Below are 26762 nucleotides of genomic sequence, written 5' to 3' on the forward strand. Positions count from 1 at the left end.
CTCACCTTTCAAAGACCAATCACTTCACTGAGCAACAGTCATGGCATAATAACACATCCATATCTCTGCAGGGTCCGTCATGTTTTTGGGTCCCCTAGAAACATTTCCGCTGTGTTACATGGATATTTGCAAGTGTTGTGACCAATTTGCAGCGCGCTTCTCTTAACTTGTTTGTGTTGTGACCAATTTGCAACAGGTGTGCTGTCAAATTGATTAGGATAGTTTCCTAATTTGCTGGTGTTTTTTTGTAATTGCATGTGCTTTCTTAAATTGCAGCGTGTTAAGCTTTCTCGTCCACCGTGCATAACCCAACCAAGTAAAACAAAAGTCAGTCATCATTTCATGCACTCTTGGGAGCCCCCTGGTGGCCACGGGGTCCTAAGCAGCTACTTAGTTTGCTTATGCTTTGGGCCGGCTCTGACATAGGGCCATCTATATTTTGATTTGATTAAGAAACCCACGCCAACACAGGGAGAACATGCAAACTGCACACAGAAACGCCAACTGACCCAGCCGGGGCTCGAACCAGCAACCTTCTTGTTGCAAGGCAACAGTCCAGACTTTTTCATCCCAATTTTTGAATCATACTTTAAAAATGATGCCAAATTCTATGACGTTCCATGTTTTACAACCAATTCCATCTTAATGACTGGATTTCATGGTTCCATCCTCATTTTCCACATCCCAGTAGCCATATTAATGGCTGTTAATATGAACTGCTCTCCATTCAGTCAGAGATAGTGAGAAGGCAGCTTTAGAGTTAATGCTACTCTAGAGCAGTATTTTCCAACCCTGTTCCTGAAGGAACACCAACAGAACACATTTTCAAACACACCTAAATCAACTCATCAGAACATTAGAAGAGACTCCAAAACCTGAATTGAATGGGTCAGATAGGGGAGACATCCAAAATATGTTCTGTTAATGTGTCTCCAGCAACAGGGTTGGGAAACATTGCTCTATAGACAACACCACTAATACATCCATCTCACAAGGAAGTGCTGGAGAAACACAGGGGAATTGCAAATATTGAGTGCATCTTTTGTCGGTATGAAATTCAGAAAGTGAGCTCTCATTTTACTCCGTTCCCATCTGATTTTAACATCCTTCAGAAATACCTTACACATTATCTTCTGTCAATGCTTAAGTTAAACATTGTGTCCTTAATCTTGCGTCCTTAAGATACCAAACATTGCCTGAGAAATTCCAAAAGCTATTTGAGACATGGTACATCAAATAGGGAGTGGGATAACTACAAATAAGTTTTACCATAAAAAAGCACACCGAAAGCCTTCATAAAGCATATTAAAAGACGCAGCTACAGAGACAATGCAAATACATTCTTATGATTTTTTTTAATCCAAAATTAGCACAGAAAATATCTTTAAAAATCCATTCTGGTATTAGAGCTGCTTGTATCTGAAAAAACCGGCTGCCATTTACACTAGTGCATTTTCCTTTAAAATGTATAGGTTTTGTTACAGTTACGTCTGGCATCTTCATCCCACAATAATGGAGCATTCTGAAAATGCTGAAGACCCTGTTTGGAAATGCAATCATCTATGCAGCAATCCACCAATCAGGCCTGTATGGTAAAGTGGCATCTTCCAGCATGATAATGACCCAAAGCACACCACCAAAATATCGATGGAGTGACTTCACAACAACTTGGTGAATGTCCTTGAGTGGCCCAGCCAGAGCCCTGATCTAAATCCTATTGAACATCTCTGGAGAGATCTGAAAACGGCTGTACACCGTTGCTTTCCATCCAACCTGATAAAGCTTGAGAGGTACTGCAAAAGGGAATGGGCAAATTAACCAAAGACAGGTGTGCCAAGCTTGTGGCATCGTATTCATAAAGACTTGAGGCTGTAAGTTGCTGCCAAAGTAGCATCAACAAAGTACTGAGCAAAGGCTGTGAATACTTATGTACATGTGATTTTTCAGGTTTTTATTAATAAATTCAATCAATTTTTTATTAAGGCTGTAACATAAAAATGTAGAAAAAGTGAAGCGCTATGACTATTTTCCAGATGCACTGTATCATTACCCGAGAGTGAAGCAGCTTCATTATGACCATTACACAACCAATACACTGCAATTACGGATGCCAGCAAAATACTCACATGCCCAGTAACCCCACAGCATGCACTTTAGGCTATATATTGTGAACAGATATCCTTTTTCTCAAAAGCAGGAAAAACGCTAGTCTGAACAAGGAGCATTTTCATTCTTAAATGGTGGTTTTAAAACAAAAATGCACTAGTGTAAAAGCAGCCTGAGACAGAGTTCAGGATTGTCCTTTACTTCTGAACAGATAGCAAAAATAATAGTAATAGTACTAATATACTAATACTATATTTACTATTTATATTAGTAAATAGTAATTTACTAGCAGAGTGAACTAAATTTAATTAATAAATATATATATACTTCATATATTTATGAATTTATCATAAATATGTTATTAAATCCCTCATCCTGGATAAATCAGCGTTTTTGAATGCATCTCTTGAACATGTTATGCCTCCTATTGGCATACGAATGTAATTTCTACGACCTTTATTTATAGAACAAAGTTGCTTTCACACGCTGATTTTGATCCAAACTATAAACTTTTTTCCAGTATTTCTATGATAATTTGTCTGTTTGCGATTAAATCTTTTTAAGATGAATCGTATTACTCTCCAGCTCTGGAAACATAAGCATTCATCATATTTGGTGCTAGCTGATGATTAGCACAGTCTACAAATGTTATGTCACTCAGATGTGCTTTAGAAGTTCAATATCCTAAATGACAAGAGGAAATGCAGACAAACAGTTTAATGAATGTAAGAGTCTTTGAATGTTGTTACATTTATTGCCTATAGACTAATGTACAGTAAAGATACAAAAAAACGAGAATGATTTTCCTGCTGTTTTAGTGTTTTTATAGGCTTTGAGTAGAAAAATAATAGGACCAGAGGGAATAGTGTTATCACAATCCTGCAGCTCAACAGAAAAAACAAGGTTTATAAAATATACAGCTCCTCAGAAATATATAACAAACAATATAAACATTGCACATATTCACTGTCACATATAAAACAGATTTAAAGGGCACTCTGTGTGTGTGTTTTGCATATGTCAGTGTGTTGATTTCTGTGTGTGCTTTTAAAGGCACTGCATTTGTGTGCTTTTTTTTATTTTCGGGATCTGGACTTTCTGCCTGCAGAATTCCAAAGAAATGCTTTAGTGGACTTCAAATGTCGATACAACGTGAGATATGGAACAATTTCAAGCACAGCGAATGAATGCGTGTCTGTGGAAACATGATAGTGTCTGTTGTGAAAAGTGTCTCATGGTATTGTCTTTGGTTTATTTATTTTGCACTCAGCAATGAAGGGTCATTCGGTCCTTTTGAAGTGTATTTGTGTCTCGTTTTCTGAGCTCAAAGGCACCTTTAAGAGAAGAGTTAGTGTTTTGTGGTGTGTGTGTGTGTGTGTGTGTGTGTGTGAGATCACCAGTTGCTGCCATGGCTGCTGATGGATTGACAAGTGCTGAAACGTTTCTTCACTATCAGACTGATGTACGCCTTCATCAGCTTTGCGATGTCCACCACCTACAGAGAGAGACAGACACAATTATTTTACTCACTGATGAAACGATGCAAGTTTTCATTCATATTTTGTTTTAGATTTAAATTTTTTTGCCCTTTAATTATTTGTTTATTTTTTTTGTACGTAAAGATAAACCAATGATACTTTAACAAAACAATTACATATTAAAAACAAAAAAGGTTTTGTACATTTTATATACAGACGACCACATTGTTAAATTATCCCTGGATCTGTGAAAATGACTACATACTTTACTCTGTAGTTGGTGATGTCACTTTGTTACAAAAACACACTCCTGTAGCCTACTATTGTTTTTTTGGGTTGCCAAGTACTCGTAAAAAAGACTACAGACTGAACGTGTAATACATATGCATGCAAGTTTTCACAAAATCCCGTTTCTTTAGTATATGTGTGGGGATGATAAATGGTATCGTTTTCAAATCCTTGCCATTTAAAACTGGATTTCAAGTTTGCATTTTCAGACCAAAATCTCTATAAAATGAACATCATAAATATTAGTGCTGGGCAAAGATTAATCGTGATGAATCGCAACCAAAATAAATATTTGTTTTGACATAATACATGTGTGTGTGCTGTGTATATTTATTATGTATATCTAAACATACACATGCATGCATATATTTAAGAAAATGTTTATTTATATTTAGATATGAAATATGTAAATGAGGGGTGACATTGTGGCTCAGTGATTAGAACTGTCGCCTCACAGCAAGAAGGTCGCTGGTTTGAGTCCCGGCTGGGTTAGTTGGCATTTCAAGAGTGTATGCTGGATAAGTTGGCGGTTCATTCCGCTGTGGCGACCACTGATTAATAAAGGGACTAAGCCGAAAGAAAATGAATGAATGAATGATATTTAAATTAATATATAATTTTCGTCATTTACATATTTATGCATCGGGGTCGCCACAGCGGAATGAACTGCCAACTTATCCAGCATATGTTTTACACAGCGGATGTCCTTCCAGCCGCAACCTAGCACTGGGAAACACCACACTCTTGCACTCACACACATATACTATGGACAATTTAGCTTATTCAATTCACCTACAGCGCAGGTCTTTGGACTGTGGGGGAAACCGGAGCACCCAGAGGAAACCCACACGACTACGGGGAGAACATGCAAACTCTACACAGAAAAGTCAACTGACCTAGCTGGGGCTCGAACCAGCGACCTTCTTGCTGTGAGGCGACAGTGCTAACCACTGAGCCACCGTGTCGCCCAATTTAAATATCTATGCAAAAAAAAAGTTTTGTATAGTTTTGTTTTTATGTGAGTGTGTATTACATAGACATAAAATACACACACACATAAAATACACACGTCAAAACAATGTGTATGGAATTAATCGTGATTAATCTGTGCCCAGCACTAATAAAAAGTGTTAAATTTATAGTATAGAAAAAATGTGTCCCACTTTATATTAAGCGTTCTTAACTAGTATGTACTTACACTGATATTAATAATTTGTTAAATGTGGTTATTGTGTAAATACATGCTTTTACATTGTACTTATACTTGACTAAATACCTGCATGTAATTACATCTGTAATTAATGTCTGTAATTACATTTATAATTACAATTTTGACCCTTACACCTTAAACCTACCCATACCACCAAACCTGTCCGTAACCTTACCCATATCCCACCTCAAAAGCACTAGAAGTGTTCTGCAATACATTATGAACACATTGAGTACATTGTATTTATATTCTGATGTAAGTGCATAGTCGTTAAGGACACAATGTAAAGTGGCACCAAACAATGTGTTAAAAAAATGTACCCCGATGGAAAATGTCTTGATTGTCTTAATATAAAAGAAGTTGTAATTTTTTCAGTTGACATTTACTTTAAATACTCTTTGATGAAGAAACATGATTATTTATGCCTTCATCATGAAACACCAACAATAAACAAAACAATAATTAAATTAAAATTAAAAAATGACTTCTACTTTTTGAAAGAAAAAAAAAAGAGAAATTAAAAGTTTGCGCTCACAATTCTATTATGGGTGGTTGCCATATCGACGCACAGATTATAATAAAGTATTATTCAAATATTAACTTACAATACATGTTTCAAGTATTCATTCATTGATTTTTGTTCAGCTTAATTCCCTCATTCATCAGGGCTCGCGACAGCGGAATGAACCAGCAAATGTTTTACACAGTGGATGCCCTTCCAGCCGCAACACAGTACTGGGAAAATGTTTCTCTACTGTTTTATTGTAATTATGGCAAGCATCTTACATTTTACACTGCCACATTTCTGAAAACAGGCAAATCCATGTCATTTCAAACCCAAGAAGTGACTGAATTGTCCTATTAATCATGAAACATACTGTTTCCCCACTACAAAATGAACAAACTACTGTATAAACAAACAAACAAAACAAATCTATATAGTAAAGAAGTGTACAATTGAAGACAGCCACTGATGAGCTAACTGATTACCTGATCTAGAACAAACGTTAAAGCATTAATCATAATAAATCACACTCAAACTCTCCTTAAAGGTTCAGGACATCCTGGAGTACTTTTTTGAAATTTTGTGTGTGTTGAGCATCAGATAAGACATCTAGTTTAATTGTGGGGAAAACTAGATAATTTTTTGTGGGGAAAACTAGATAAAAGTTTTTGTCAGCTAATTTCATCTTCCGGGTTTAAAATATTTTTTGGGGCGGGGTCAAAATTGGTGATGTATCGCAAATCTGCTAGTTGAGTGATGGTGCGTCGGTTTCTCATAATCATTCATAGTAGAGTTTCCTTATCCTATGAGAAGACCCTGCTTATTAATTATTCATGAGAGCACATGCAAAGCAAGGCAGACCTGCCAAGCTGTGAGACTGCGTCCGTGCATGGCACGGGTCGTATGCATTTGTTTCCATGATCCACATGGTTTGTTGCATGTTTTTCTTTGCTATGATGTCAGGGCCGATACAACAAAGCTATTGGTTTGCTGCAAGCATTTTTGTTGGGAGAGCTGTACGAGAATTGGAGAATGGAAGGACTTTGTCTTTTATCAGTTGAGTTTGTTACCATTCAGACACATCGCCTTTATCCGTGCTGCTGTTTTCGCCTATATGTTTAAAATCCTCCAGATTACCGGAAGGGCTAATGGTTGAAATAGACAGGGCAAGAGCCCTGCTGCAGCTCTATCCACTGTGTCTGCATTCAGACCCGGGTATTGAAGAGGAGAGAAGTCCTCCTCATTTATAGTGGTTATATAAACACGATTATCTTTATAATGATATAAATTGTGATTATGTGTTTATGAAACTACAAATAACACATATAGCAGGACATTAAATTACTGTTTATTTCTTTGCATTTTAACTTTGTAAACTATAAAATCATGGGTCTCACGGTTTGGGTCTCATTTTGTGGGCCAACTGACGACATTTGTTCACTCCCCTCTTTCTCCTCTGCTCTGCCGGTCTCACCCTCTCCTCCCTATGCTAGCAGCACTCCATGCCCATCATAAAGCATTTTTGGAAAAAATTCTGAGGTAGACTTGACCGAATGAGAGGGGTTTCATGGCCCTTTAAATGTGTATTTTTATTTTACTGATCGGGCAATACTTAAGTTACTCCAAATAGCGAATTTATTGTTGTTTATAGAAGCATGGGAAATGATCAGTACCATGCTAGTGTTGAAGAGCAGCTCTCGTCCTTCCACGCTGATCTTGTAGACGTTTGGTTGAGGCGCACCGAAGGACAGTATGACCTCATAGAGAAACACCTCGAGAGGCCACGGCTCCCCACGCTTGTACACACACACACCCTTACGACTGACACCCAACCACAGCTCACCAAGATACACACCATCTACACACTGAAGAGAACAGAGAGACTTCATTCAGTAACATGATGGACAATGAAGTGTGTGTGAGGTTTTTTCATAACTGTTAAAACTGAAACTAAGATTAAAACTATTGGTCATTTTTTTTTTCCGTATATGTCTATATGTTTATGTCTAAATGTGTGTGTGTGTATTTTTATGCATTTGCGTGTGTGCATATGCTCACCTCCACATCAAACAGTGTGGATCCATACCCCTGCCACTCTTTAATAAGACCCATGTATTTTTTCATGGCTTGATCTTGCTCCATCCCCTGCAGTTTACGCCACTTCTCTACCAAACAACTTTTTAGCCCCGCCTTCTCGTCTTGTAGCCATGCCTCTATGGCTGCAGGCCCCTCCTCTTGGCGCTGACGTCCCAGTGTCCCGCGGAAGCTCCGCCTCAGTGTGCCCTCCAGAAAACTGCTCCTCTTTCTGTCGGTGGACGGTGTGGCAGAGGCGAAGCTCCGTGCCGACTGCTGCACCCGCGCTCGCAGACGCTCCATGGGGAAAACCTGCTCCAGCTCCGGCAGGGCACTCTGGGTACTGTAGTCTCCCAGCAGATACTGCAGACGCAGGGCTGCCAGAAACTGCAGAGTTTCTTCAGGGGCAGGATACTGACCTCTGATGACTGCTTCATGGGCCTGAGGGAGATTCACATCACGTTTAAAAGGTCCCGTAAGATGAAAATTCATTACTTAGATGTTCGTTTAAATTTGTTAGTTTTGAGGACATCTATAAGCTAGTGTGCTCCAAAACAGTGATAACATTTGTATTTAGAAGATATAAACCTGATATAAACATCCGATGCTTACAGTTTGTCAATGATTTGTTTTGACAATACCTCATACTTCAGTTTCTCATCAAATCATAACCAATCAAATGTTCTCTAGTAACCTTATCTGACATGCCCCCGTCCCCTTCAAGACGCTTCTCATTTGGTTTTTATTAGATGTGCTGGAGCTCAACCACTCACATTGGCAGAGCTGTAACGCTATGTAAGGCTGTTTTTTTATAAAGGGGAGGAGTCTACTATATGTCCTGCCATGTCTTCATGTTTCAGTGGAGATTATGTCAAATTTTAAATTAAAAAATGGACATTTTAAAGCACTTCATGGGACATTAAATGAAAGTTTACAGTAAAGAATGCAGAACAGAAATCAGTTTTTGGCTTAAAGATGCATTAGGAATTAACTGTGCATATATGATTGCATTTTGAGGGCCTTAAAGGGTTAGTTCACCACAAAATTTAAAATCTGTTATTAATTACTCATCCTCATGTCGTTCCATTCCCCTAAGACCTTCGTTCATACCTCACTTTCCATTGACAGAAACGTTTGAGTGCAGAGTGAGTAAAAAGATTGTCAAAACATTCCAAGTGACTTCAACTGTAATCACACTAAGCTCCAAGAACACTTCTGTTTGCCTATGTCTGCAGCATCAGATTACAATGAGCATTTATTATGGGGATTTAGACGCTTGTGTGTTGTGCACCCTGACCTGACAGAAGAGATGACAATAGACAATAAAAGTTATTTTTACAGTTTTTTTTGGTGCACAAAAGTGTTTTTGGAGCTTCGTAATGTTACAGTTGAACTACTGAAGTCACATGGAATGTTTTGACAGTGTTTTTGGTTCATTTTCTGGACTTAGAATGTATCTAATCCATTGCTGTCTTTGGAGGATGAGGAAGCACTCGAATTTCATCTAAAATATTTTAATTTGTGTTTTTAAGAAGGACTCAGGGAATTGGAGCGAGATAAGGACAAGTAATTAAAAATAGAATTGTCATTTATGGGTAAAACGCAAACTTTCAAAAGTGAAAATTATAATATTTAACAACAAAAAATGTAATTTAGTCTATATTGGAACCTGAGGGAACCTGACAAGCAAAACAGAAATGGCAGACTACAGAAATGTGCTTGTGCACAGAAGTATGTGCATGTGTGCAGATTCTATACAAGATTGCATCACTACTGGACTACTGTATGCATAGTACACTGTTTTTAGTTGTATTCATGAATCTGTGTGAATGGGATGGCTTTGAATATGAGCACATTTACGTTTTTTAAATGTGCTGATACCTACCAAAACTACTCACTGAAACAACCTGGTTTACTAGTTTACATGCGAATCAAAAACTTGGTCATGCAAATGAACTTTTTATAAGACTGTATTTAAAAACAAAGGTTATGCCCTGGTGATAATGTCAAAATGCAAGCATCCATGCATTTCACTTTGCTATATTCACATGGGAATTTACATGTTCACACACTTTATTGGCTTTTTAGGCATAGTTGTGTCAGAATGTGCATGCAAACGCACTCAGAGTTGTTGTTTATGTATCTTGTGTAACCGTATACTTCATGAGTGATTTATTAAATAATTAATTCTAACAATTTTTGATTCATTTAGAAACCAACTGAATCTTTATAATTAGATCATTGAATCACTATTCAAAAACAGATTCATTCAGGAACAAAAGACTGCAGTGTTGCTCTGAGACTTGCAAAAGCTCTCTTCCAGTCTGGTTTGGAACTATTACAGATTAAAAAATACATCCATAATAAGAAATATATTTAAAGATATGAAACGGAAATCAGACCTGCTCGAACATGAAAGCAAACTCCACACTGTCTGCAGGAACATTCTCAGGTTCAGAGAAACAGAAGAGCTTGAAATAAAACTTCCAGCTCTCTCCATCCTGCTCTTTATTGGCCAACCTGAAAGCAATAGAGAGAGAGAGAGAAGTTCTCTCACACAATTCAAACAACTCATAAAATGTGCTATGAAATGGGCATGAGATGATAACCGGTTTCAAGGTTGACCATGGTTTGGAAAAGTCAAGGTTTTAAAACCACCAGAATTATTAGTTATTACCATTATTAATAGTTATACCATTCCTACAGTATATGTACAGTTTTATATATATATATATATATATATATATATATATATATATATATATATATATATATATATATATATGTGTACATGCATGTTTTTTGCGACTATTCTATTTCGTTTTTTAGGGCAACAGTCTCTCCAGCAAAAAAGGACCCTCCACATCAAAAGCTACAGTTCCAAAATATTTTAAATGTTTCTTAAAATAAAATATATTGTGCTCAATGGAGGAAAAAGTTGTCGTTTTTTTACCCAGACATTGAAAAAGAACATTTTTCAGGGTAATTACCATGATACTGTGAAACTGTGACATTTTTATGCAAGGTTATCATACGGTCGCAATCTCATATCGGCCTATGCCTACTATGAAATTAGTTTTTCTAATAAGATACATAAAAAAGTCCTATCATATCTGATTCCAAGAACACTGTTGTTGTTACCGCTGTGATGTGAAATGATTTCTAGTCCTTAGCGTGAAAGGGCCTATTATACTGTAAGGAACAGTTCACTCTTTTTTTGTTTTTTGCTAATCAGAAAATTCTATCTGCCTCTCATGTTTACATTTGATGTATTGTCTTCAGAGAGTTATAAATTATTTTATGCAACAATGTATAGCATTAGTACTATCTTAATATATTTATATCACATTTAATTTAAATTTTAAAATATTCAAGAAGTTTTTGGGCAGGCTGAGGCTGGTGTGTAAAAGACTCACTTCTCAAACTTGGCGAGGATGTCAGCCACCACAGTCCTGCTCTCTATGGCTCTGTCTGTGTTGTCGTTGTGTTCAAACAAAGCAAACATGTTCCTGCAGTCCTCCATAGACAGACCCTTCAGCAGCTTCTCCACCACCTGCACACCATCAGACACACACATACAGTTAAAGTCAGAATTTTTAGCCTCCTTTGAATTTTCTCTTCTTTTTTAAATATTTCCCAAATGATGTTTAACAGAGCAAGGACATTTTCACAGTATGTCTGATAATATTTTTTTCTTTTGGAGAAAGTCTTTTTTGTTTTATTTCGGCTAGAATAAAAACAGTTTTTAATTTTTTAAAACCATTTTAAGGACAAAAATATTAACCCTTTTAAGCTATATATTTTTGATAGTCTACAGAACAAACCATCTTTATCCAATAACTTTCCTAATGACCTTATCCTGCCTAGTTAACCTAATTAACCTAGTTAAGCCTTTAAATGTCACTTTAAGCTGTATTCACCTTATTCTTCACGTACGAGTGGGCGCAGCCATTGGAATCTTTTTGGCTCGAGACTTCCGGTCTCATTCACTTCCATTCATTTTTTGACGTTAAAAACAGCTCGGTTTGCTGGTTGATGTTGCAAACTAATGTTTTCTTATTATATTATTCTAAGTTGTCTGTATAGTCACAAAAACACTTGCGTGTAGAGCAAGTAGTTTGACCGTTTTGTGCCGTTAATTATTCCTAGTCATTTACAACTAGTCATCCAATCAACAGTAAGGGGTGTGTCTTGTAATTAAGGCGGAGATAGGTCCTGTTGGGTTATGGGCGTGTTTGTTTTGCAGCTTTCAAATATCAACATCGTTTGGCAAAATTCACGTTCATGCACCTTTTAACCCTTTGATGCACAAGCTATATGCAGTGCTTTCCACACATAGACTTTACTTGGGCGGGCCGCCCAGGTATATTAACGGCTGCCCAAGTATATTTAATGGCATTTTTTTTTTAACAATTATTAACATCCTTTTACACTTTTTTTGCATCCACACAATATAAAAAAAAGCATCCGTGATCGACCAGCAGTGGAAAACCTTCCCTCGTTTACCCGCTCTCATTTACTGTATGCGCGATACCTGTCAGTACTCCCACAGAGTCTCCGGTAGTCTCCAAAGAGACGCATCTTTTTGGGACTTAATGCATGCGGCCTGTGTTTTTATATCTACTAAAATGTCCGAGATTTATTTTTAGTTTTGCTTTCTAAAGCTGTCGTCAAATGTATGCTCACAGCTGTGAGAGCGAGAGAAACACTCTAAATGACTCAACACAACTTTATTAAACAGTCAGAGAGGACGAAATTAGATCTAAATTGGGTGCAAAATATTTGTACACCATTAGTAATGGCTAATCAACTCATTTGCTTATAGAAAAAAAATCTACACATTTTTATTCTTATAATTTTTAGAGATATTGTTTCTTTTTATTCATTTTTTCTGTCATTTATTTCTCATTTGCTGTATATTTATTAATCTGATGTTAATATATTGCATATTTTATACATCTAAAATTCTTTGGCAATACTGTACAAAATGCTCCTGAACAGCATAAAAATAAGAGAAATAGTGTATTTCTTTCTTTCTTTTTTTTACTTTAATCTATTGAAACAAAACAGTGTATAACAGTTTCTTAATAAATTAAAAAATAAAACTGTTTGTCGCATATAGTGATGTATCTATTTATGTGATGTAGGTAAAAAGTGTGTTTCAATCCGGCTGCCACTGCAAGTATATTTTAAACCTGTGGGAAGCACTGATTATGCAATCTATTTTTAATACACAAAATGAGTCTAAAATGACCAATATTCATTCTGTTATTTCAATAATAGCTGAGCATTTCTTTGCTGAATCTTTGAAATAAGTGTGTTTAAAAGGGTTTTATTGCAGATATTCATTCGTTTTTTTTTTTATTTCCACAAATCATATCCATTTGTTAAGTTTTGACGTATGAAATACTGTTTCCGGGTCCAAGCCGCCACTCATTTGAATTGAGAAAATACTTTATGACCACTTTTCAGTCATATACCACATTAAAGTGAATTTTATATAAAATCATGCTGTACACAACAGACTCTGGAATTGCTGCATCACAGACACCAATATTTTAACAATTTATAAAAAAATTAATCACTTTCTGGCCATCTAATATTAGGCTGGGCATATATATTACGACTGTGATTTTCGCAACTATTACAGCATTTTGTAAACGTTTATTATTACCATCTTATGAGCCTCCTAATACAGTTTGATATGGCGCTTGGACCCGGAAGCCACTTTGTGTGACGTCACACTTAACAAGTGGATATTTTCTTAATTATAAATGAAGCACAGTTTTTGTACATCAATTTTGCACATATGGGACAAAAAAAAAGACTTGATATTTGGTCATTTGGCAAGTAAATGATTATTCAAAAGGTACAGGAAAATGGAAATGAAATATTGACAGGAATACTGAATGATGAAAGTCATTTCTTGCAAAGAGAACATAGAAACTCAATCTGGTCACTTCAAACCTGTTTTGTGGATCAAAAGGTTAAATTGTGTCTCATTTTCAGGTGTGTAAGTGTGGATGTGTGTATGCTCACCTCTCCTGCAGTCGTGTGTGAGTTGATGGTGATTTTGCAGGATCCTCCGCCGTGGCAGTAAACGGTTGCTGTCATTTCCTGTCTGCTAAGAATGGCCCTCAGCTCCTCCTGTGAAGGAACATACTCTCGTCCACGCACGTGTCGCAAGGCATCCTGTGAAAATGCAGCATAGCGCTCCATCTCTGTGCCTGGGTACAGCTCTCGTGTCCTGAGAAAAAAATCAGACAAGCACTGATCAGTTAACATGGTTAAATTACATCATCGGTCTTTAGTTTCTTCATAATGTTGTCTGGATTTATAATGCGTAGTTATGTGGTTGAATAAAACATAATATATTAAAATTAAAATGTTGTTTCTTCCAAAAAAAAAAAAAAAAAGACTTGTTTTTATATGTTTATATTCATTGTTAGACAACAAATTATCAATGTAATAACTTCAGAAGGGTTCAATATTTGATGGATTAAACCTGCTTTTCACTTACAACAAATTAAAAGTGTTTTTCTGACAAACTGTAATTTTCTGAATAAAACAAATTCTGCAAATGAAATTATTTTTCTTTCATATTTAGAAGAAATATTATTAGAAAACAAATATTAACAATTGTTAGAACTATTAAATGTAATCTTTAGACAAAAAAATTATATATTTTTGAAAATCAAAATTTACACTACCTACCAAAAATCTTGTCACCTACAGTATCCAAGTTGAAAGAACAACAAATAATAACTTGACTTCTAGTTGATCATTTGGTATCAGAAGTGGCTTATATGAAAAGGCAAAGGCCTCTAGATTACACTTATTTTACCAAAATAAAATATGATCAGGCCTTGATTTAAATTTTTTAATTAGGACAGGAAGGTCTGACTTTGCTTAGACAAAAGTCTTGTCACTTAACAGAAATAATGTACAGTATAGAATATAAAGTCATGGTGCAGTGGGAAAAGAATTAACATTGTATCTGACTCCCATGAGTTTAGAGGACTGCATCCATACATCTCTGCAATGACTCAAATAATTTATTAATAAAGTCATCTGGAATGGCAAAGAAAGCGTTCTTGCAGGACTCCCAGAGTTCATCAAGATTCTTTGGATTTATCTTGAATGCCCCCTCAATCTTACCCCAGACACACTCAATAAGGTTCATGTCTGGTGACTGGGCTGGCCAATCCTGGAGCATTTTGACCTACATTGCTTTCAGAAACTTTGATGTAGAGGCTGATGTATGAGGAGTGCTATGCTGCTGAAGAATTTGCCCTCTCCTGTGGTTTGTAATGTAATGGGCAGCACAAATGTCTTGATACCTCAGGCTGTTGATGCCATCCACTCTGCAGATCTCTCGCATGCCCTCATACTGATTTTAACCCTAAACCATGATTTTTTCTTCACCACACATGACTGATTTCTGTGAGAATATTGGGTCTATGTGGGTTCCAATAGGTCTTCTGCAGTATTTGTGATGATTGGGATTCAGTTCAACAGATGATTCATCAGAAAAATCGACCTTCTGCCAACTTTTCCAAATGATCAACTAGAAGTCAAATTATTAATTGGTGCTCTTACAACTGACACGGACGACAAGACTTTTGTCAGGTAGTGTATAATTAAATGTACATTACTATATACTTTTATACCATATATAATGGTTTTAATAAATGTATATATATATATATATATATATATATATATATATATATATATATATATATATATATATATATATATATATATATATATATATATCATAATTTGATATGATATATCTAATAATTCACTTGTATAATTCAAAACTACTCTTTAGATCTTTTTTTGTTCTTTCAGCCTATTTTAAACATATTATTAACATACATTTTGCTCTTGATTAATTTTGTGGAAACTAAAGCATAAGTTCCTGTCATTTTTGATCAATTGAATATAACCTTGAACAATTTATGTCCTGCAAAAAGCATCTAACTAACTTTTAATAGCATACTGCAAAGCGGCTAATCCTGTATTAACACAATTCTTTATTAACTATATATTTATCTCATTTATAAAAACTTCGGACAAACTGGACTGCTCACTAACCTCTTGAAGTGAAATTTGAGGTATTTGAGGATGCTTCTGGAGGCGGGACTGAAGGTGCAACAAAGGCAGGCTATGATTCGCCAGCTGCTGATGTGGGCGGGGCCTCCAGGTTTGGGGTGGTGTGAGGTCTGCTTGATGAGCTGGCAGAAGAGCTCGTCTCTCAGAGGCCGCAGGTCGTGCGTCGTCTGCAGGAGCGTCTGGATGTGAGGGATGGCACTGACCTCTGTCTCCAGCTGATGGAGGGCACTGAAAAGCTTCAGTGCTTCAGCCTGCAGGGTGCCGTAACTTCTGCCTTTATCAGCTAAAAATACACACGCATGAAAAAGGTTAGTGTGGATTTAAGCATGTACAGTTGAAGTCAGAATTATTAGCCCTCCTAAATTATTAGCCCCCCTGTTTTTCCCCCAAATTCTATTTAACGAAAAGAAAATTTTTTTCAGCACATTTCTAAACAGTTTTAATAACTCATTTCTAATAACTGATTTCTTTTATCTTTGCCATGATGACAGTACATAAAATTTTACTAGATGTTCTTCAAGATACTAGTAATCAGCTGAAAGTGCAATTTAAGGGCTTAACTAGGTTAATTAGTTATTGTATAACAGTGGTTTGTTCTGCAGACAACTGAAAACAAATATTGCTTAAGGGGGCTAATAATATTGACCTTAAAATATTTTTATAAAAATTAAAACTAGCCGAAATAAAACAAATAAGACTTTCTCCAGAAAAAAAAAATATTATAGGAAATACTGTGAAAAATTCCTTGCTCTGTTAAACATCATTTGGGAAATATTTGAAAAAGAAAAAACATTTTAATAATTTTTGACTTCAACTGTATGATGAGTCAAATAAAGTCACATTTTTATACAACACATTATACAATAAAGAGGGTTACAAAGCAGCTTTTGAGTAATTGAACAGATAAATCTAAGAAACAATATTGCAAAATTCATTAATGAAGAAAAAACCCAATTTCAGACATAGACAACTCTACAGAAGACAACAGTGTCATTACTTAGGTCAGTTTAGTTGATTCGGTAGTACAAAATTCAAGGGAGTAACAACAAAAACAAAACAGCTTTATAAAAGATAACAGTGACATTATTCAGTGTTGATTCAGTTTTGCTCAATAATAATGCAAAATTCAAATTATCTTCTCATCTATTAGTTTAAGTGAGGTAAAATATATGGCGGTAATGGTTGCCGTCATGCTCAGAAATTATAAATATTTTAAAATAGGCACTATCCTTATAAATAAACTGCAAAGTTACAATCTAAACAACTACATTCTTGCCTAAAAAGCCTCAAAAGTATATTATGTTGTCCAACAGCAGCAGTATTTGTGAAACTGTAGAGTGTCCTCTGCTTGTTGCTGTAGGTAGGCGAAGTAATACACAAAGGTGAAGGGTTAAGAGGTTGGACGAGTGCCGTTATTTGCAGAATATCCCACAGCTATCAGCCAATCAGATTCAAGAACCAGACAGAACTGTTGTATAAATATAATAATTCAATTCAGTTTTTTTAAATTGAATATTGCATCATTTTGTATAAATAATGCTTTCTCTGCACATAATTAAAAACAAATCCTCTTTTCAATGCAACAAGGCAATAGCATTGGGACAATGCAATAGCAATATTTTTATCATAAGTGCACAGTGCAGTTTAATTGTCTCCTGCGTTAAATGTTCAAAACCTTTAAGGTCAGGCTGATTCTCATTGATTTCAATATTTTTTATTGTTTATCAGCTAAAAACCATCATTGTGAAAGTTATCTGATATTAAAATAGAGAAGTCTGCCATTATTTTACACTGAAACCAATTTTAAAACCTGTTTTTCAAAACAATTACTGTAATCGTCCAAGGTGTGAACAGACCACTAAAAATTTGAGAAACAATCCACTTTTTTTGGCCAGACAGAAAATCCCTCACATATTATTATGTGTGATAAGGGCTTTTGAACTTGTATATCATTTTAAAGCGTAGCTCAATGCTGTATTATTCAATAGTGCATTTTAACTGTGTGTGTGTGTGTGTGTGTGTGTGTGTGTGTGTGTGTGTGTGTGTGTGTGCGTGTGTGTGTGTGTGTGTGTGTGTGTGCGTGTGCGTGTGCGTTTTACTCACAGCTTTGTTGTGCATCTCCATAGGGTAAAGGCAGGAGTGCTGTATGCAGAGGGTGGTGTGTGTAGCGCAGTATTGGGTTCCTCTTGTAGATCTGCTCCACTACCTCTGAATTCAGGCAGTTCTCCTGAAATTAGTTATTCATCAGTATTTAATAAAATGATGTTAAAAACTCCTGGTCATCAACATCATAAACTATTTAAACTTAAAATAAAACTTTTAAAAGGGGGAAAAATGTAATACAAAAAGTTTTATTCCTGTCTAACCATCACAAAGAGATAAAAAACATGAAATATATTAAATTATATGTACAGTTGAAGTCAGAATTATTAGCCCCCGTTTATTTTTTGCCCAATTTCTGTTTAACGGAGAGCAGATTTTTTCAACACATTTCTAAACATAATAGTTTTAATAACTCATTTCTAATAACTGATTTCTTTTATCTTTGTCATGATGACAGTAATTAATATTTGACTAGATATTTATCAAGACACTTCTATACAGCTTAAAGTGACATTTAAAGGCTTAACTAGGTTAATTAGGTAACTAGGCAGGTTAGGGTAATTAGGCAAGTTATTGTATAACGATGGTTTGTTCTGTAGACTTTTGAAAAGGAAATTTGCTTAAAGGGGCTAATAATTTTGACCTTAAAATGGATTTAAAAAAATTAAAAACTGCTTTTTATTCTAGCTGAAATAAAACAAAACGACTTTATCCAGAAGAAAAAAATACTATCAGACATACTGTGAAAATTTTCTTGCTCTGTTAAACATAATTTGGGAAATATTTAATGGACCAAAAATGTCCAGTCTACTAAGGACAAATTATTTTCATAATTTTTTTTTTTTATTGAAGAACATTTACATACAATAAATAGTTAACATTAAAGTTTCCTTCTTGATTTTGATTTTTAAAAGAAAATTCAATAATAAAATAAAATATATATAAAATATGAAAATAAAAATATATAAAATATGTATAAATAAAAATATAATATACAATAATAAAACATGTATATAAAAACATATAACAATTAAAATATAATATGCAATAATAAAGTAATATATAAAAATATATAAAAATTATAAAAAATATATATACTATGCATAATCAAATACAAAAATATATATAAATTATAAAAATAAAAATATAAAATTCAATAATAACATAAAAAATATATAAATATATAATATGCAACAATAAAATAAAAATAAATATAAAATATATGAAAATAAAAAATAAAATGCAATAAAATAAATATATATATAAAACTTTATATATAAAATAAAAATATAATATGCAATAATACATTTTAAAAAATATAAAAATACCTAAAAATGTATATATATATATATATATATATATATATATATATATATATAGATAGCAATAATAAATAAAAAACATATATAAAATATATAAAAATTAAAATATAATTAAAATAATAAAATAAAAAATAAATAAAAATCTATTAAAAAATGAAACTATAATATGCAACAATAAAATAAAATATATATATAAATATATAAAAAATGTAAATATTATATAAAATATTAAAGTAATAAAATTAAAAATAATTGAAAATATATAACATTTAAATATAATATGCTATAATAAAATAAAAAACATATAAAAATATATAAAAATAAAAATATAATATGCAATAATAAAATAAACAATAATCTAAAAATATATAAAAAAATAAAAGTATAATATGCAATAATAAAATAAAAACATATATAAAATATGTATATAATAATATACAATATGCAATAAAAATATATAAAATATATTAAAAAAATATATATAAAATGCAATAATAAAATAAAAAAGACTTTATGAATTTATAACTAAAGACTAGTAAACTATATATAATTTATTAAATTAAATAAAATTTATTTATTATAAATATATCAATATAATTTATATCGGTTTATTTACTTTTTAATAGTTGAATATATACATATGTAATATACGGTATGATATAAATTGATGCATTCATCATCACAATGGCAGACACAGGCTTGATGACAGGAGGAAAATTGTGAAATCTGGCAGTTATACTGTATAAGTTAAGAATAATATGTTTACTATAAGACATTTAAAGGACATCTAAAATATAGAAAGTAATATACTGAACGGGGTCACAAATAACACCAGCTCCTAGGAATTACACAAATGCATGCACATATCGGTGTGTTTTACCTTGATGTCCAGTATAAGCCGCTGCGTGTTTGTGTCAATGAGCGGTTTGCTGTCGATGACGGTCTGCACAGCGTTGGCCCATCGACTAGCCTCCGTCTGCAGCTTGGAGTATAGCCTGTATGAATGCTTATGGCCAAACACACTCACGTTCCAGTACCCTAGACACACATAACCATAGGACAGAGTCTGAGAGATCTGTGAGGTGTACATTGGTGTACTGTGTTGTTTCTGTGCGCTTACCGGTCTCTCTGAAGACTCTCTCATCAGGAACGAGCACAGAGCAGAGGCTGTTCAGCACTAAAGAGCCCAGTTTCAGAGCGTTTCTCTCCGAGCTTTTATAATAGTCCACAGAATTGTGAGTCAGCACAAACCAGCGCTTCTTCAACTTCAGATTCGCATGACTGCTGCCGCGGATCTCTTTATACAGCCATCCTGCAAAACAAAACAGACAGGGTCAAAATGATTAGCCCTCTTGTGAATTTTATTTTCTTTTTCAAATATTTTCCCAAATGATGTTTAACAGAGCAAGGAATTTTTCACAGTATTTCCTATAATATTTTTTCTTCTGGAGAAAGTTTTATTTGTTTGATTTTGGCTGGAATAAAAGCAGTTTTTAATTTTTTAAACACATTTTAAGGTCCATATTATTAGCCCCCATGGGTAATATTTGTTTTCAAGTGTCTACAGAACAAACCGTCATTATACAATGATTTACTTAATAACCCTAACTTACCTAATTAACTTTAAGTTAAGCCTTTAAAGGTGCTGTATGTAAGTTTTTGACTCTTCTAAAGCCTAAAAAAAACCTTAATATGTTTGCAGGTATTTAAAAAAACATTCCAAGTGAATATACTTGTTTATCTGAAAAACAGTGCTGAAGTCAGATATTCTGCTTTGAAAATGTGTGGAACGTACCGGAACTCTGTCTTTGTTTTGGTAATTTTATTCTGTCTAATGCCAGTTTAGCCAATTATATTTCAGCACCCCGGGTTGCCTTGTTGGAAAACCGGGCATTTCAATCATTCATTAAAAAAAGGCTGTCAAAGCATGCGTCAGTTACCGAAATGTTTTTATTGTTTTGATCCAGGAGTGCAATTCCTTGTTTAACCACTGGGTGTCAAACTTGCATACTGCACCTTTAAGGCCCAATCCAAATTCTACCCCTTCGACCTTCCGCTTACCCCTACCCCTCGTTTTGCACGTTCACGTAAAGGGGTAGGGGTGTTCACTTTAGCTTGAAGGCATAGGGCTAAGGCGAAGGGGTAGATACCATTTTTCAGGACCACACTCGAAACCAAGGGGTAAGAAAATTTCCCAATATGCACCAGCCACAACGACAGTATAGCTGCACCCGGAAGTCAGGAGATCCACAAATTTGTATTTTTTGTCATTATTACAAATTTTTACAACAAACAACCACATTTTTCAATATATCCATAACCGCGTTCATGTTTTACCATTATGGTTTAAAAAAAAAAAACCTTTAATAAAAAAATCTACATTTCGCTATCTATAATCCATAATAATAACAGGTCCTGTATGGCAGTTCTACAACATTCTGACACTGGATGACACTCGAATACCCTGTCAGAAAAGTCTAGTAGCTGGAAATTATCTTTTTACAGTGTCTGCTATAATGTTAATGTTGTTTTTTTGTGTGTTTACATAGATGAATATGGCCACTGTGTAAATGTGCAGTATAGTTATGATCTTATTGCCACATTAGATTGTTATGATAACATGATATTTGCCTTCAGTGATTTTCCTGAAGATAGATACCAAAAAAATAAAGCAACTGGAATAACTTCAGCAGTCTCATATGAAGCAAGAGAGCGTGATAACATATGAAGGTGTGTACAGGTGTTGTAGTGCTGTATCATTTCTTATTTGGATTATTTGGAGTCACAAAATACTGGAGGGACATTAAATTTATTATCACTACAGTATGTGCATTTTGTATGCACATGACCTTTATTATGTATACAGAATAAAAAAAGTACAATAACTCAAACATTAAATTCTGTTTGCATGTTCTCCCTGTGTTGGCGTAAGTTTCCTCCGGGTGCTCTGGTTTCTCCCACAGTCCAAAGATATGCAGTACAGGTGAATTGAATAAGCTAAAATTGGACGTAGTGTATGTGTGGGTGTGAATGCAAGAGTGTGTGGGTGATTCCCAGTGCTGGGTTGCAGCCGGAAGGGCATCCGCTGCGTAAAACATATGCTGGATAAGTTGGCGGTTCATTCTGCTGTGGTGACCCCTGATTAATAAAGGGACTAAGCCGAAAAGAAAATGAATGATGAATATCAAATCAAATAGCACTAAAATTTCTATTTCTATTACCCGCTCTGCTATCAGAGGCAGGGAAAAATCTGGATAAGACACAGTGCCAAACCCACTTTAGTGAATATAAAATACAGTCCTAGTAATATCAAACAAAACATCTTTGAAGGTTTTAGTTCCTCACTCTGGCTAAAGTATTGAAAATTTACCTAATTTTTTTTACACGTTAGCACAATTTGTACTAGTGATAAAATTTGCATCACACTCACTTTATGCAGACACTCATACACATGAAACACTGAAAACACTGAGCTAAACTAAACACTGAAATATAATTCAGCCATGACTAAAAAGAGTTATGAATAAGACCCATAAGACCCAATAAATAACCCACTGTATCTTGGCTTGTGGGATTGTGTGAGCTCTCACCCCTGATGATGAACTCTTGTCCCTGAACACGCGTGTCTCCTTTCGTCCGTTGGAGCAGCGTGATCCAGTGATGCATTTCTTCAGCTGATTCAGCCATGCAATGCAGCACACGGTAGGCTGTGATTATAACGAAGGCATTCGGCCTGGAGAGAGATAAAAACAAACATTTAAAACATTTGATTATCTGTACCTGATAATAAAACACTATGGTTTTTCCCCAGAGTAAAAAAAGTCTGTGAGATTAGGTTGAAACCTTAGTAGATGTTTTAAGCCAAAACAATGATAGTTAAATCCAAAATATCGTAAATTATGCAAAATAACAATATTTAAAATGCATTTTATAAAAAAAAATTTATGACTAGGCTTGTGCCGGTATTCGGTAATGCGATAAATCACGGTAATGAATATGCACGATATTGTTATCGCGGGCACTTCAAAATACCGTGAAAAATAATAGATCCGAATTTATATTCTTAGAACGCGCCTTAGCTTATTTTCCATCAACCGCTTGAAGAAACACTGCGTATATGCTGCGCAGAACTGATGCGCACTCTGATGTAAACAATCCCCACATGTAGGAGCCCTGTGTGTGTGCCGCTGCTGCCACCGCACTATAATCCTCACACGCAGGGGCGGACTTGCCAACTGGCAGACCGGGCACTTTCCCGGTGGGCCGACGTACTTTTTGGGCCGGGCTGATCATCGTCTTATGATTTGATCGGCCCATAAAAGGCTTAGCAGCCTATCGTTTTTTTCTGCCTTATTGATTGACGCTGCTGTGATCTGTGACTCTCTGAAAGTAGATGCTTTTTTTCCCGGACAGACAGACCGGGCCGGCCCATGTGACACTGCAGCCCATTGGCTCTTTTCGCTATTGACATTGGGCTGGCCCAATCACAAACTCCTATTTTGGACTCCGTGTGAGCGTGCGTCGTCTGTGTGTATTTGTCAAAATAGTCGAGAGTCAGAGAGAAGAAACGCAAGGGAGGCGCAGAGAAGTCGCGGGAAATACACCGGCATTTCATTTAGCGATTCTGAAAAGTTCTCTGTTCATTCTAGTACACGGCTAAAAACGCAAATCACGTGACCACACACTCTCTGCCCAGAGCTGCAGCCACTAGTTCAGCGGGTGAGCATAAACCCCAGGTGAGACTGAGTATAGTGCATGTCAGACAGTTCATCTGCTGGATGATCTCATCTCACTATAGTTGTTAAACGTGATATTGAATTCATCTTGTTGTCTCTATCTAACAATTCTTATGTCTTTTGAATCACTTGTTCTCAGTTAACTGTTTTGGCTGAGTGCAAAGATAAGCTAATATATTAATTTATGGTACCACAAACACTGATTCTGCACATTGACTGATTGCTTACCTTTATCGTTTAAATTTAATGTACGTTATACTGTTATAATGGCCATTATTGGTTATTAAAACTGATATTCTGCAAAAGAGACAGTGTAAATCAAATATCAAAATGAAACAAATTTGACTTCTATTATGTTTTCATTGTTTAGATAGTGAAACAGCAAGCAGGATGAGGTGAAAGAGGTTAAAATGTAACACTGTTCCCTTTGAAGATTTACCCATGCATTAGCAGGCAGTTTTTGTTATGTTTATTATTGAATATAAGCTGAGTGAATAGTGTATTGACTAAGCTAAATTGGCTGTAGTGTATGAGTGTGTGTGAATGAGTGTGTATGGGTGATTTCCAATATTGGGTTGTGGCTGGAAAGGCATCTGCTGCGTAAAACATGCTGGAATAGTTGGCAGTTCATTCCACGGTTGCTGATCGAAGACGGTTTCCCTTTGCACATTCACTTTGATATAATTGCTCAAGTTTACTTTTATATTGTGTATTGTTTTATTTATATTCATTTGTATTTAAAAGTTTGAAGTACTTTTAGTTAATTAAAAAGTTATTAAAGTTACTAAGTTGACGAAACTGAAGTTTGTGTTTTTTTACCTGTTTCTCTAGTAAAATTACAATATCGTGATAATACCGTATACCGTGATAAAAGCTCAATCAATTAATCGCAGCATGAAAATGTGATACCGGCACATGCCTATTTATGACAAATGAAAATTACAATAAAACTAAAATTCTAAGAAGTCTCTGTAAAATATACATTTTTAATTTCCTTAATTTAGCAATATAAAATGGAGCTTTTAAAAAAAATAAAACACTATTTACACAACAGTTCTGTCTGGTTCTCAAATCTGATTAACTGATAGACGAGAGATATTCTGCAATATCAAAATTGGTACAGCCTCTTCACTCTTGTGTATTACTCCACCCACATAAAGTGACAGAAGATCATTAAACTCACAACAGTTTGACAAATATTGCAGCTGTTGGACAACATGAAGTACTTTTGAGGCTTTTTAAGACGAGAATGTAGTTGTTTAGATTGCAATTATGCAGTTTATTTATAAGGATAGCACCTCTTTTATATATTCATAATTTCACAAATTCATCGCGTTGACGGCCATTAGCTTGTCATTTTGAGCAGAGCAAAAACGGTTGACGTTCTGTCACAAGATGGCGACAGAGACTGCATAATAAGTCCGTGGGGGAGAAAACAGCATTTTCTCATCATGAGTTTCAAATTACAACTGAACAAATCATTATAAAACAGGTGAGAGACATTCTCAATTGATTTCTCTCTTTTTTATGTTGTAGTGCTGTATTTATACCATAGTAATCTGCTAGTGTTGGCTTTGCGCTGGCTTTTTCGGGGATAATTATTGTGATATCCCGATTGCAACAGAGAAAAACTGGGAAATGTCTCTAGACTGATGGCTAGAGAGTTACGCTAGAGAATCATTCAATTACTAGCTCTAAAGTGACATGTTTTAGCAAGAGTTTTTGTTGTTCTGATGTCAGCTGCAGATGTGAATGAAGAAAGTAGCTCCTCATCAATAAACTCACTACAGATTGACAAATTTTGCAGCTGTTGGACAACTGGAAATACTTTTGAGGCTTATTAAGGCGAGAATGTAGTTGTTTACATTGCAATTATGCAGTTCATTTGTAAGGATAGCACCTCTTTTAAATATTCATAATTTCAGAAATTCAGCGCGTTGACGGCCATTAGCTTGTCATATTAAGCAGAGCAAAAACCGTTGACGTTCTGCCACAAGATGGCGACAGAGACCGCATAATAAGTCCTTAGGGGAGAAAAACAGCATTTTCTCAGCGTAAGTTTCAAATTACAACTGAACAAATCATTATAAAACAGGTGAGAGACATTCTCAATTGATTTCTCTCTTTTTTATGTTGTAGTGCTGTATTTATACCATAGTAATCTGCTAGTGTTGGCTTTGCGCTGGCTTTTTCGGGGATAATTATTGTGATATCCCGATTGCAACAGAGAAAAACTGGGAAATGTCTCTAGACTGATGGCTAGAGAGTTACGCTAGAGAATCATTCAATTACTAGCTCTAAAGTGACATGTTTTAGCAAGAGTTTTTGTTGTTCTGATGTCAGCTGCAGATGTGAATGAAGAAAGTAGCTCCTCATCAATAAACTCACTACAGATTGACAAATTTTGCAGCTGTTGGACAACTGGAAATACTTTTGAGGCTTATTAAGGCGAGAATGTAGTTGTTTACATTGCAATTATGCAGTTCATTTGTAAGGATAGCACCTCTTTTAAATATTCATAATTTCAGAAATTCAGCGCGTTGACGGCCATTAGCTTGTCATATTAAGCAGAGCAAAAACCGTTGACGTTCTGCCACAAGATGGCGACAGAGACCGCATAATAAGTCCTTAGGGGAGAAAAACAGCATTTTCTCAGCGTAAGTTTCAAATTACAACTGAACAAATCATTATAAAACAGGTGAGAGACATTCTCAATTGATTTCTCTCTTTTTTATGTTGTAGTGCTGTATTTACACCATAGTAATCTGCTAGTGTTGGCTTTGCTTTGGCTTTTTCTGGGATAATTATTGTGATATCCTG

At 35.0% G+C, this 26762-nt stretch overlaps 1 protein-coding gene across 1 annotated transcript in view; it reads right to left on the reverse strand.

The window, feature by feature from the left end:
- Positions 1-2840: 2840 nt before the first annotated feature.
- myo10 (myosin X) overlaps positions 2841-26762 on the reverse strand; it is a 105869-nt gene continuing 81947 nt past the window's right edge. The window contains exons 31-41 of the mRNA XM_056479884.1: positions 22797-22939; positions 20327-20518; positions 20087-20244; positions 17885-18008; positions 15764-16064; positions 13700-13907; positions 11077-11213; positions 10063-10180; positions 7646-8101; positions 7261-7452; positions 2841-3601 (exon numbers count right to left, since the gene is read on the reverse strand). Of these exons, the coding sequence (XP_056335859.1) occupies positions 3500-3601; positions 7261-7452; positions 7646-8101; positions 10063-10180; positions 11077-11213; positions 13700-13907; positions 15764-16064; positions 17885-18008; positions 20087-20244; positions 20327-20518; positions 22797-22939 (2131 nt within the window). The 3' untranslated portion in view covers positions 2841-3499. The remainder of the gene's footprint in view (positions 3602-7260; positions 7453-7645; positions 8102-10062; positions 10181-11076; positions 11214-13699; positions 13908-15763; positions 16065-17884; positions 18009-20086; positions 20245-20326; positions 20519-22796; positions 22940-26762) is intronic.

The sequence above is a fragment of the Danio aesculapii genome, chromosome 2 (genome assembly GCF_903798145.1).
Source record: "Danio aesculapii chromosome 2, fDanAes4.1, whole genome shotgun sequence".
Taxonomy (NCBI): domain Eukaryota; kingdom Metazoa; phylum Chordata; class Actinopteri; order Cypriniformes; family Danionidae; genus Danio; species Danio aesculapii.